At 39.8% G+C, this 12097-nt stretch overlaps 1 protein-coding gene across 2 annotated transcripts in view; it reads right to left on the bottom strand.

Moving 5' to 3' along the window:
* Positions 1-12097, bottom strand: part of neurl1aa (neuralized E3 ubiquitin protein ligase 1Aa) — a 78750-nt gene that overhangs the window by 33548 nt on the left and 33105 nt on the right. For both annotated transcript variants that reach the window (XM_037114595.1, XM_037114603.1), the window contains exons 2-3: positions 1377-1627; positions 763-1084 (exon numbers count right to left, since the gene is read on the bottom strand). In XM_037114595.1, coding sequence (XP_036970490.1) covers positions 763-1084; positions 1377-1627 — 573 coding nt within the window. The remainder of the gene's footprint in view (positions 1-762; positions 1085-1376; positions 1628-12097) is intronic.

Genomic DNA, 12097 nt, shown 5'->3' with positions numbered 1-12097 from the left:
TGGTTTAATGCAGAAGCAGCTGAGAGACAATGAATTGAGTGAAAAGTGGTAAAGAATATAATTCATTATAAATAAGTAAGCATGAATGAACAGATGAGCAATGCTGGGAAAGCTGAAAATGTCTGAAAGTGTGCATGCATGAGTGCGTGTGTGTGTGTGTATGTGTGTGTGTGTGTATGTGTGTGTGTGTGTGTGTGTGTGTGTGAGAGAGAGAGAGAGAGAGAGAGACAGAGAGACAGAAAGTCCCAAGTGTTGTGAACATTTTAAAGTTTAAAGGGAGTTTATGTGTAAGCAACTTCAACATATTCATAATGTGCGATAAGACATGTTGTAGTATTTTTTCTGTTGTTGGGTTAAATAATGTATGATGTTATTCATGTGAAACAGTGTCTGTCTTGGGACGTAAGACAAATTTCAAATGAAGATTCTGACAATAAAAGGAAATCAGATCAACGAAACATGGATTTGAAGAACTTCTGTATCTGACCTCCATTGTAACTAATTCATAGAAAGCTGAATAAGTTATATTTTTGAGAAATTTAACATATCTTAATGGGAGTTGAAAGTAGAATAACACCCCAAATGTACAAAAGATGGGGAAAATTTGAAAATGTGTGCAGAGACGAAGATATGTTGTGAGTGCTTCTGGAATTCACATCAGTTACATTGGGGCTGCCCCAGGGTTCTGGTCTCCAGAGCAATTGTCTGTTTTGCATGGTTGGTGATTCAGTTGTGCATCTTATGCTTCTTCAACCATCTTACCTAGCAGCTGCACTCCGCGGGTCAGACCGTAAACATCAATGAGGGCCCAGAGGGGCTCAGCTGTGCGGACCCCACTGAAGAACAGCATGGGACTGGACTCGTTAATGCGGTAGAAGACTCTGCCCTTCTTATCGACCCAAAATGCGATAATGTTGCCCTCGTTGGCAAACTCTTCAGGCAGGGCCTTCGCCCAGAAGCCACTCTGGGACACCAGGTCGGGGCAGGCATACTTGGGCAGGTTGTCTGGGTTTATCCTGGCGGGGTCTTTGGAGGTGAAGCCCAGACGTAGAGCCCCACTCCAGCAGCACTGCTTTTTAGTAATCTGGGGATAAGAGAGTGAAATATGGTTTTCTTGGTGTTTTATATAATATATAACTGAGTAATAGTGCAAACTGATACATGACATGATACTGGATCACCCCAAACTCTCAACTGCTACATTATTTGACTGAACATGATTTTCATCCCAATGCAAGACAGTGTAGTCGAGTCTTCATTGAGGAACCCCACATTTTGTCATCAAGTGTTAACCTCATATACTGTATAAGCAGTGCAATAATTTAAAACCTCCTAGACTTTTAAGAGCTCAAGTGCTCCACTCTGACGTAAAATACCTTGAGGCGGACTTGCTCATACAGGGCTATGGGTCTGTTGCAGAAGGTGATGGCGTTGCAGAAACTGGCCTGCCTTTTCACGGTTTTCTGGGCAAGGTCCATGACGATTTGGGATCCCTTGGCGTTTGGATGGAAGAGAAGCGGGCTGATGGGATGGGGCCCACCAAGAGTGCCACACTGGATAGGCAGGCACCTCTTGGGTTTGTGGTGACATCGGTGTGATGTGGATGGGAAAGGACCGCCAAGGGAGTCTGAGGCAGAAACAGACAAATCACAGAGACATGTAAGCATGATTGTGAGACAGAAATGTCTCAGTTAGGAGCAGGAGGTTAGTTTTATTCATTTCAAAGTTTATGTGACCTATCACCCTCTAGGTGACGACTTACATCCACTGGCAGCTAGCTAGTGACTAGGTAACTGTCATTCATTTCTACACTTAGTCATTCTCAGCTATCCTCACCGTCATGTTTTATGAGCAAACACTGCTATTTTACTTGAATTTAACGTTCTTAATGATTATGACAAGATTTATGAATCCTGTCTAAATGTTAATATATCATGAAATCTCTCTGAGGAATACATCAACTGTCTGATTGACAGCTGTTTCGCCTCACAGTGCCCCTTTTGCACGCTAGGCTGGCCTCCAGGATGAAGAAAACAAGGTTCATGTGGAATACCTACTGTCTCTGTATCAACATGGATCAAACAATGTTGTTTATTTAACAGATTAGTGTTTACTCATGTCTTCCCTCAAAAGATTAAAATTCAGAAAACATATTCTCTATTGGTTGCTTCTGTGTTGACATCTACCAGATTCATAAACGTAAAGTTCCTTGTTTATGTGTTTAATGCTTTACTCGTGCATGTGCGAATTTGTCTTGATACAAAGTATCAGTGGCAAGAAAAAAAGTTATTTTCATACTTTGCTCATGTGCTTTACTTGCAGTTGTGTTAATTGACCTATAGCTATATGAAGTATCCATAGGTTGACTGTAAAAGATAAAATGTTGCCCGATCCACTTTGCCTCTCCCCTCGTAAAAAATAATAAGAAACAAACATTCAGCAGAGGCGGTCACATCTCAGCACAGGGGAATATAGCAAATAGGGGAAACACTGCACTCATGTGCACCCATGCTTCATCCAAAACCCAGCAGCTCTCTGGTTCTACTCAGTGATGCTGGAAACATTTCAGTACCAAGTATTTAGCCATCTGTCTATGGGAAAAATAAATTGTAGACCAATCAACATAAAAAAATGTCAATAATTGAAAATGTCAAAGAAGAATTATAGGTAATATTCAGTTTATGGTGCTTTGGACTCACTCTATACCCACTGTCATATTCAGAGAGGACTGTTTGACAAACAGATGAAAGCTAACACAAGCGGCAGCAGCAGTTGTCCTGTGGAGTCCTGATAAGACTATCCAAAAATACAGCTCGCTTTGTGTTCTCTCTCTTTCTTTGTTTCCCTCTTCTCGCTCTCATCTTTGTTTATCTAGTAATAACACTTCCAGTTTTTCACCCTGTAAGCACGTCTACCGTTCAATCTGGCCCCAACCTAATAGCCTCGTTGAAGCCTTTTGTCTTGGGCAGAGCCACAGGAGAGCAGTTGTTGAATGTGGTGCACATGGTCCCGGGCAGATTGAGCTGAATGCATTACCAGGCTCTGAAGAGACGCAGCTGCTGTACAGAAAGACTGGCTATGTGTGAATTAATGTCCCTTAGCAACCCCTCGTATCTAAAGGTCTTGATCAGTGCACTCTTTCACTTTGTGGCTATCAGCTGGGATACAACAGATGCCTTTTGTTTGCTCAGACGCAGCAAAATGATATTTATAGTCTCTGATCCCAGCTTTTTGAAATTCAGCTCGTGTGCGCTTTTCTGAGAATCCATTCAATCAAATGAGAGTATCAGTTTACAGAGCAAAACAAATATCTTACCTCACTCATGTAATTCTGATAGATCTTTTGAAATCCTTTATTTTACCAAATACACTGATTGACAACACATCCTCAGGGAATCGAAAGATTAGCAGGTATTTGTATTTGCAGTTAAATGGAAGGATATTCTCATCCTCCATTACAAATGGTCAACTAGTCAGCAGCTACATTGTATCAAATGGAATTTAAGTGTCTGTACAGACTTTGAGACATTTCAACCTTTCCTGTTAGTTAACATTCACAGGAGCAGTGTGGTTTGCAGGCTTGATTCCATTACACTTACAGTAAAAACATACATAATGTTTCACTTGAACTACTCTCAGCCCTTATTTCCAGCAGCAAGAAGGTGTTCTGAGAAAAAAAAAAGGTCCAGCAATCCAACCTTACACTACTGGACCAGCACCAGATGCCAAAACAAAGTTGGCCACTTGCTGTTGAAAATAGTGGAGTGTATAGCAGCTAAAGAGCTAATTCCTTGGGGAGTTGGGGGAGAGTAAAACAGAGCTAAGACAAGAGAGGATATTAGAATTACTTAACTAAGTAGCCAAAAACATAAATACACTCAAAATGTTGAGGTGGAGGACAAAATAACAAAGATATTTCTGAACATAGCTCTTGAAGCAGTTCAGTATATTTGACGAAGTTGGTCGCATGATTCTTGAAATACTTGGGTTATATCCACATGGTTGAATCCACTTATTATGAGTCACTTTGGATAAAAGCAGGAGCTAAAGAAATGTAATGTAATGTTACCCTTTGAGGGCCTAACTTAGAGGAGTATTAACTCAAACCAGACCTCCTGGTTCACATCTTGTCTTGACATTGGTAACTTATAGCAAATTACTAGCACCACCCCATCAATCTGAAGACTATACATGAATCCAGGGAAGTACCAGAACTAGATAAGTTGCAGTTATTGTATGGCTTCCTCCTACGATATCCATGTGATGCTACTTTTGACAACAATGTCTAGGAAATCGGGAAGAACCTGTTCTCACCTCCTCCAACGACAGTGGCAAACTGTGACTTAAGGAAAAAGCGCAAAATGAAACACATCAATCTCTACTTCAAGAAGATTTCCCCTGTCTGAGATCACTTATTCTCTCTGAACTTGTCTGAAATTAAGTTCAGTTCTTGCTTGATCATGCTAGCTAGTATAGTAATTTCAGTCTATTAAAAAGTACTTCTTTACTTGAAATCTGGCAGATGGTAGGATTTTTTCTTAATGTCTACTCTGACTATTGTGACGACCGCTGTCTAATATGTAGAATCTTAGAATAATGTTAGGATTGCCCTCCATATAAAATATTAGCATCAGTAACTGGGGGCCACTGCCCAACATCATCAATACAACTACCTATACTTCTGCTGTCACTGTCAGCTGAGTTGCCACCACAGTAATGATGTGTGTGTGAACATGGCCTTATATGTGACAGCAAAATACGAGTGAATTTTTGTATTAATTTTGTAGACATCTGAGCAAAATAGTCTTTTTAAGACTGGATTTTTTTTTTTCCACACAGCAGTTTTACTGTCAGTAAAGATTCAGTGTTTACCCTTAAATCCCATGTTGCATTTTTAAAGTATCATGCAGACCAAAGCAGCCTCTAGCCAAACGGCTGGTCTCAGTCCTCCAATTACCTCAGCAAAACTAATCCTCGAGTACGCTCATGTCCACACAAATCCGAGATGCAAACCCCTGATGTAAAAGGCTTGAAAATGACTCTTGTTAACATCATTCTGACAGCTGTCTCTTCTAAGCTTGTTTGTGCACATAGCTTTATGCATGTGTTCTCGAGGAAAAAGCAGCTTTAACAGCCTCACAGGAGCTATTTTGCCAAAGGTCAAGGTTGTCTTATTATGAACAGACGGAAGGTGAAAAGCTTGTATTCCTCTGCCCCAGAGTGTAGAGGTCTTTATCCCCCTAATAACAAAACACACACACAAGACAGCTACAACCTCTCATCACAATACACACGCTTATACCTGTCTAATACCTGTCATACACCAATGAACATCTCTGTGGAGCAATAAGCTAATCTCTCAGCAGTTCAATTTCGAGGGTGACAGCGAATGAGAGGTGAGCTGTGTGTGTGTGTGTTCTTGTGTGTTTATCAGTGTGTGCTTTTTATCTAGACTTACATAGTGGTTGCTCACCATAAGTTAAATGATCTACCTTCCAAACAGAATTCTATAGGTGGAAGAAAACTAGTCAAATGTTTGCTCAGTATATGGTAGGCAGATGACTTCCAGGAAATAACTGTTCTCTGAGTTAAATGTTCTCACAAGGTAACAGTTGTATTATATGACATTAAGTACAAATAACTGCAAATAATTCATTCTTGGTATTTTTGAAATGTGTGGCAAAATACATTTTAATACACCATGATATTAACCGGGTGTGGTGAAGTTAAAAAGAACACTGAACAACATATGGATGGTACACTTATTCATATACAGGTAAAGTAGAAAAAAAAAATTTTTCTATTGTAATCTAAACCTTCTCTCACTATTGTCCTAAGCAGGCATATTGGTATACACTATTGTGCCTAATGTTGTAAAGAGCAGATCTGAAGGAGGACCTGTCCGAGGAGCAGCAGGAAGGTGGAGAAGCTTAACACTGAGAAAGTAAGTGTTGACTGATTATTGACCCGGGCGATCATCAGCTTCAATATCGGGCATTTTGCAGATTATCTGTATCTGCATTCTATTTTTCCAATTGTCAATAGTCTTAAAGTGCACTGCTCTGCCACTGCTGCAGCCTCTACCTCTGTCTGTATTCACCTCTGTGGTCTCATTTGATGTCCCTCCAACAACACTTATCTGATTGGTTACATGTCACACGAGTAATAGCCAATCAACACTGAAGGCTCTTTGCTACTGACATGGCAGAGACGGGGGCGAAGCTTTGGTTGGCTGGCAGGACTGCATGAGGGTAAGCAGCATTTGTAGTTTCTTATAAACCTCAAACACCACGATCCTATGATATGCATGAGAGCCATGCCAAATTTCACAGTTACAACCACTGAAAACTCAAATAATGAACTTTGTTGTAACATAAGCGATAATGTTAGCCTGTCTATAGCCTGTCTGAAAGAGTCAGCTCGCCATTATGAGTTGGTATTTTTACATGTTACGATTACAACGTATGCTGATGTCAAGTTTCTTAGAGCCAACTTGCATTATATAACCTGCTGACTAGCAAAATAATGATATTGATAATGATTATTTCTTGCAGAATATTGTTGTTAGAGTCTTACGACATGACAAAACTACATTTCGGGTCTCTGTTAATCCCAGTGGTAAAATATATAGTACGTTTACTCGAGTAGGGTACTGTACAATTTTGAGGTACCTGAATAACCTGTATTTTCATTTTCCTGTACTTTATACTTCTACCCTGGTACAACATTGAGACAAATATCGTCCTTTTATCTCCACTACATTTATTTGATAACGTAGCTGTCTGAGATTATGAAAATGACATTCAACGTACTGTTATAGATGCAACTATCCAACAGCATATGAGCTCTCCCTTGACCAGTAAAAGTGATGAACACATGAAACCATTAGTATATTATTCAGAAGTGCACTTTTATGTTATGGAACACAATTATAAACTACGAGTTGTATTTTACTGAAACATGTTTGAGATGTAGTGTGAGCTCTTTTAACCACTTTCGGCAAAAAAACGTGTTGAAAACCAGCTTCAGTTGGTGCCGGTTTCCATTGTCTTACAAGTTGTTTGAGTCTACAGGAAACCTCAACAGAAGTGGATCTTCCTAGTATTTCATTGTGCCTGACCACATATTCATAGTCTTACTCATATTTCCTGGAAATCAGCCTACTCTCCTATATAGCTGTTCAAGGGTTCACTCAATAGTACCACCAAGTGAACAGAATGAGTCCATATTGTAGCACACACACACACACAAACACAGCCTATGTGGAGCTGTGATAGTTTCTCAAGCCGTATTCACACAGAGTCAGCACCCTTTCCATTAAAGCGAGGGTGGTGTTTTAAGGCAGCAGCAGGAAAGTGAAAAAAGTTGAAAAATAATAAATGTTGGACCTCACATCCTGGTTGGTCATTGCAAGTAAATGTTTTTTGAATCTATCAGTGTGGACAAATAATCATTAGTAGGACCAACATAGTAGTGGCATAGAAACCAGCCTGTCCTCATCAGAATAATGCTCATAGGTTATTTAGGTTACTTGTTAGATGGAGGAGAAGGTTGGGGATGGATGATCAGGCAAAATGAACACAGAATTTTCATCCAGGAGATCACTGTTCAAATCCACTGTGATTAGTTGTTTCAACGTATTAATGCAGTTAATTTAAATCACATACACAAGGTGACTTATATTACTAACATCGTGTTGGTACATTGGTTACAGAAGCTGCATAATTAATGTAGTTATTTGAACCTAATCCACAATGTTTGCCTAAACCTTACCAATCTAACTTAACTGTGGCCTTGCAACCAGGTCCAGTACACCTGTCCCTGGTGCACTGCAACTGTCATGTTGTTTTGGGAATGCTGATATATGTCATTGGGAGGTATTCTTGTATCATTTTGTCATTTTAGTATGGCATTTATTTATGACTATGGACATTAGCTTCAGGTGGAAATGGAAAAAATGATTAGCAATTGTTGTGAGGCAGAAGTCATGCTCAGTGTGGGTCTCATCCAGTTTGTGGTTCCCAGCAAGTTCATATACTCTGGTATGTGCCCCGAGATGTCCGTCTAAAAATACTCCATAAGTAACGTAGTGTCTGTATTCAATTCAAAGCATGGGAGCAATGCCGCAACATAACTTTATTGTCCAGCTACAGTTGTATAGCCATTTGTGTACATTTTCGCCAATGTATTGCTGAAATGTAGATCCATCGCCTAAAATGATCTGTTAGGTAAACTTATGCATTATAAGAATGTCAAGTCACACTTATTTCTCTTGGAAAAACTAAAATCATCACCTAGAGACATATCAAACCACACGCATCCTTTTTTACAAAGCTTATCAGTGTAAAATGTTACTGTTGCTGCTCAAGTTCTTTATTTAATGTTGTTCTCCATGGATCTCTTGACAGTGTCGTTTACAACACCAGCAACAAGCCTGGAGGGCAATGACAAACGACATCTTAATGATGTTTACATAGTTGTGTCTGGAAGATGTATCTAATCCCACTGACTCATGACAAAATGGCATTTCAGCCTGATGAAATACCAACTGTGAAATGAATCACGCATTAATAGCGACACATATTATCATTTCGATTTAAATGCTTTAAAATACAGCTCAGGTGAGATGGTTTTATGTGCTTTCTGCACTAGCAGACGCTCACAGATTATGTATAGTGCCTTTTACAGTGTGGTTCACAGGGTATTACATTTTCTGTTCTTACTGATCTCCAAAGTTCATTGTATGTGCATTTATAGATGTGACAGATGCTTCACACATACAGGCCAAATGTGTGAAACACAATAGGCTGCATGTGTCTCAATGACAGGGAGTCTATGACTGAGGCAGTGATAGTAACTGTACCTGTAGCTGCTATTCTACCTGGGGGAGCTCATTACAGAGTCATCACTCATTATGTTGGCGGTAACCCAAGGGCTGGACATGCTGCTAGGCAACATCATGACAAATCTGTTGGTTTAGTGTTGATGCACTGATAGATGACTTGTGCCCATGGTAAGGATGCAATGTGGGGGGTTTCCATGATGACATCAGTCAGAGTAGCATCAGGTGATCCTGTATTTAAAACTAGTTGGTGCTTTCCTGCCTTATATTAGCCCATATTCTGTTGCACAGACTGCCTCCTGTTGTAGGTAGATAATTCTTCCCATTCTTGATCATGCCTACTAAGACCAGATTGCATCATGTCAATAAACATGACATAATGCCTATTTGAATCACTGAACAATTATGATATGGTTGTTAGTGGCGATTCAGTGGTCTGAATCGAAACCCAAACAGGAACTAGTTGTTCCCTCTAATGCATGGCTGTAACTATAAACTCAAAAAATTGCTGCTTTATCAGTCATTTAGTCCATAAAATGTCAAAAATGCTTTAATAGTGAAAACATTTATTCACAGTTGCCCATTTGATTGTTTTGATTGACCTACAGCAAAAAAAAAACTAAAAGTATTCAACTAACAATGAAAGAAAGCCTCACATCACACTTACTACAAACAAGAAATGAGTGACATAAATAGGGATGCATTGATTCATCGATTAATCAATTCAAAGTCACCTTCTGCTCATGTTGCTTTACAGACCATATAATAAATGAGGAATATAAATGGCAAATAAATCAGTCTTGAGAATAGCTGACAGCTGCAGCCCTGGACTGTAATGATGAATCAATTGTCTTTTAATTTTTTGATTTCCTAACCATAACTGCAATGCTCGACTGTCTGACCTGTACTCTTAACTCTACTTCAGCTCATAAAACCTAATTGTCCCTAGAGCTAGGTGATGTCTAACGACTTGGCATGTGCAATTTCCACAAACATTATAAAAGATGATGACAGCGCTGCTGGGGTTGGGACTACTTTTTTGTGCTCTCTGCTGGGGGGCCTTTTGAATGATGATGTTACAGTGGCACAGGGATCTGTAGTCAATGACTGTCAGCCACTGGCAATAGGTGACCACATCATCCATCCCAACCCTAAATGTACCATGTGGGTGACTTAACAAAAGACATAATACATTTATGAAACATGTTGAAATATATGTTTATGAGCATTAGAAATATATTACTCTTTACATTTTAAAGGAATATATCTCTCAAGTTTCCAACCCTTTGCTTGCCTACTGTAGAGACTCAGCTATCAATAATTCACACCGTGATGACCTGACGATGAAATGTGAGACAGCGGAGATGAAGTCTGGCTGACGTTATCCACTATGGCCCACTATTCTTTCCGCTGTTACCACATTCTCCTCACCAGCAGGATTACACAACAGTGATCAATAAGTAATAATATTGCAATGTGCATACAATGGAGCACAATGTAATCCAATGAGGCTTCTTTGGCAGTGAAAAAGAGCAGGCTGGTGGAGAGGCGTAATTATATGCATGATGTATTGACTGATAGCGGGCAAGATTCTATTCAGTACTGGCTGGAAGGCATTATGTGGGCGCTGCCTTGAAGGTAACCTGTCGTGAGGATGAGGATGTGGCTAAAAGGGCTGCAGACACACACACACACACACACACACACACACACACACACACACACACACACACACACACACACACACACACACACACACACATACAATTTTGCCTGCTTGCTGGACAGACAGCAAGCCTCCATTGCTGGGGATCTACCCCCTGTGTGTTGATGAAGGTGACAGCACGAGAACACACTGCCTTAAGACAGAAGTAGTGCCACCTGACCCTGAGACATATGTTTCTGTCACTCTGTAGCAACTGTCCAGGCCTGATTAAAGCTCTGTCTTTTTAACTCTGGCTGCAATAAACAGGAAGAAAACAAGTAGAAGAAAATGAAAGATGAAGAAGAAAATTGAAATAATTTCAATGGTGGTTTGCATGCTGTATTCACAATCCATTGCCCTTATTTGGCATTCAATATCCTTAGATATATCCCATGACATTACTGAGATCCCATCTGATTCTGAAGTCAAGAAACTTTACTTTGTTACATGGCATTTCTTCAGCTCAGACTCTGCTCAGCATTTGGATACTGAATCCAATTCACGTCAAATGCAGCCAGACGCTCCATCGAATCAGCCTATGCAGCCTCAGACACTGGCCCACTTTCAGTCAATCGGGAGCACAGAAGTGGAGCTCCCACACACTCGGCAGACTCAATTATGTAACCAACTCAGCAAATGCTGTTTGGATGTGCTCTGGTGCTTCACACCTGAGAACAACAGCCTGCAGTCGTGCAACTTTAGAAAGCATTATCTGTTCCCCTGTGAGTCGTGCCTTTCTCATATCTACATGAACCTGGAGAAGTCAAATTTTTGTCCATTGCCACCTACATTTAGCGATCTCACAAACATGGAGATAAACACGACGAGGAGGGTTCAGATAGGATTTTCTGGCATCTTACATTTTGGTCTTTCAGTTCCAGTAATAAGTAGCAGAAGCAAACACTTTCTATCAATGATTGTGGATCACCATAGCAACTCTTCCTTTCATATTAAATTCAGTTTAACCCTCTCCTCTTCTCATTGGACTTTTTCTTTCTGTAAATATAACTGTAAATTAGCAATAATTATTAGACAGCTTTATTGAATATTCATATCAGTCTTTAAGGTAGTCAGCAACCATGTTGTTTATCAATTCCTGGCTGTTGCAACGGATGTTCCCCGTCATATCACTCCTCAGTGAGAAATCAGGTCATATTGGTTTGTCTGATAATCAGTTCAATTTGCAGTAGCGGGACACGATTCTCCAAATCCTCAATTCTTATTTGATTCTTGATCTTTTTTGCTGTTGTTTCTTTTAGCACAGCTGGCCATGCCATTTTTAGACTAGTCTAGTCTTGTATCATTGATTTTATGACCTGATAACTTATTCAATTTCTTAATTCTTATTTCAAAAGACAGTCAACTTGGTTTCATGAGCGATATAATGTCCATTGTCTGTTTGCAATGTACCATACTAATGCCTTACTGTCAAATTTACATAATGTATTAACAATATAAATGAAACAAAACCTTGTTTCACCAGTCAATTGGAAACTAACCGTAAACAAAACAAGAGCAGTCAATACACACACTGTTATCTTACAATCCAC

This window comes from Acanthopagrus latus, chromosome 1 (assembly GCF_904848185.1).
Source record: "Acanthopagrus latus isolate v.2019 chromosome 1, fAcaLat1.1, whole genome shotgun sequence".
Classification (NCBI taxonomy): Eukaryota; Metazoa; Chordata; class Actinopteri; order Spariformes; family Sparidae; genus Acanthopagrus; species Acanthopagrus latus.
Note: the sequence above shows the minus strand (reverse complement) of the source record. Positions and strands in the feature narration are given on the sequence as shown.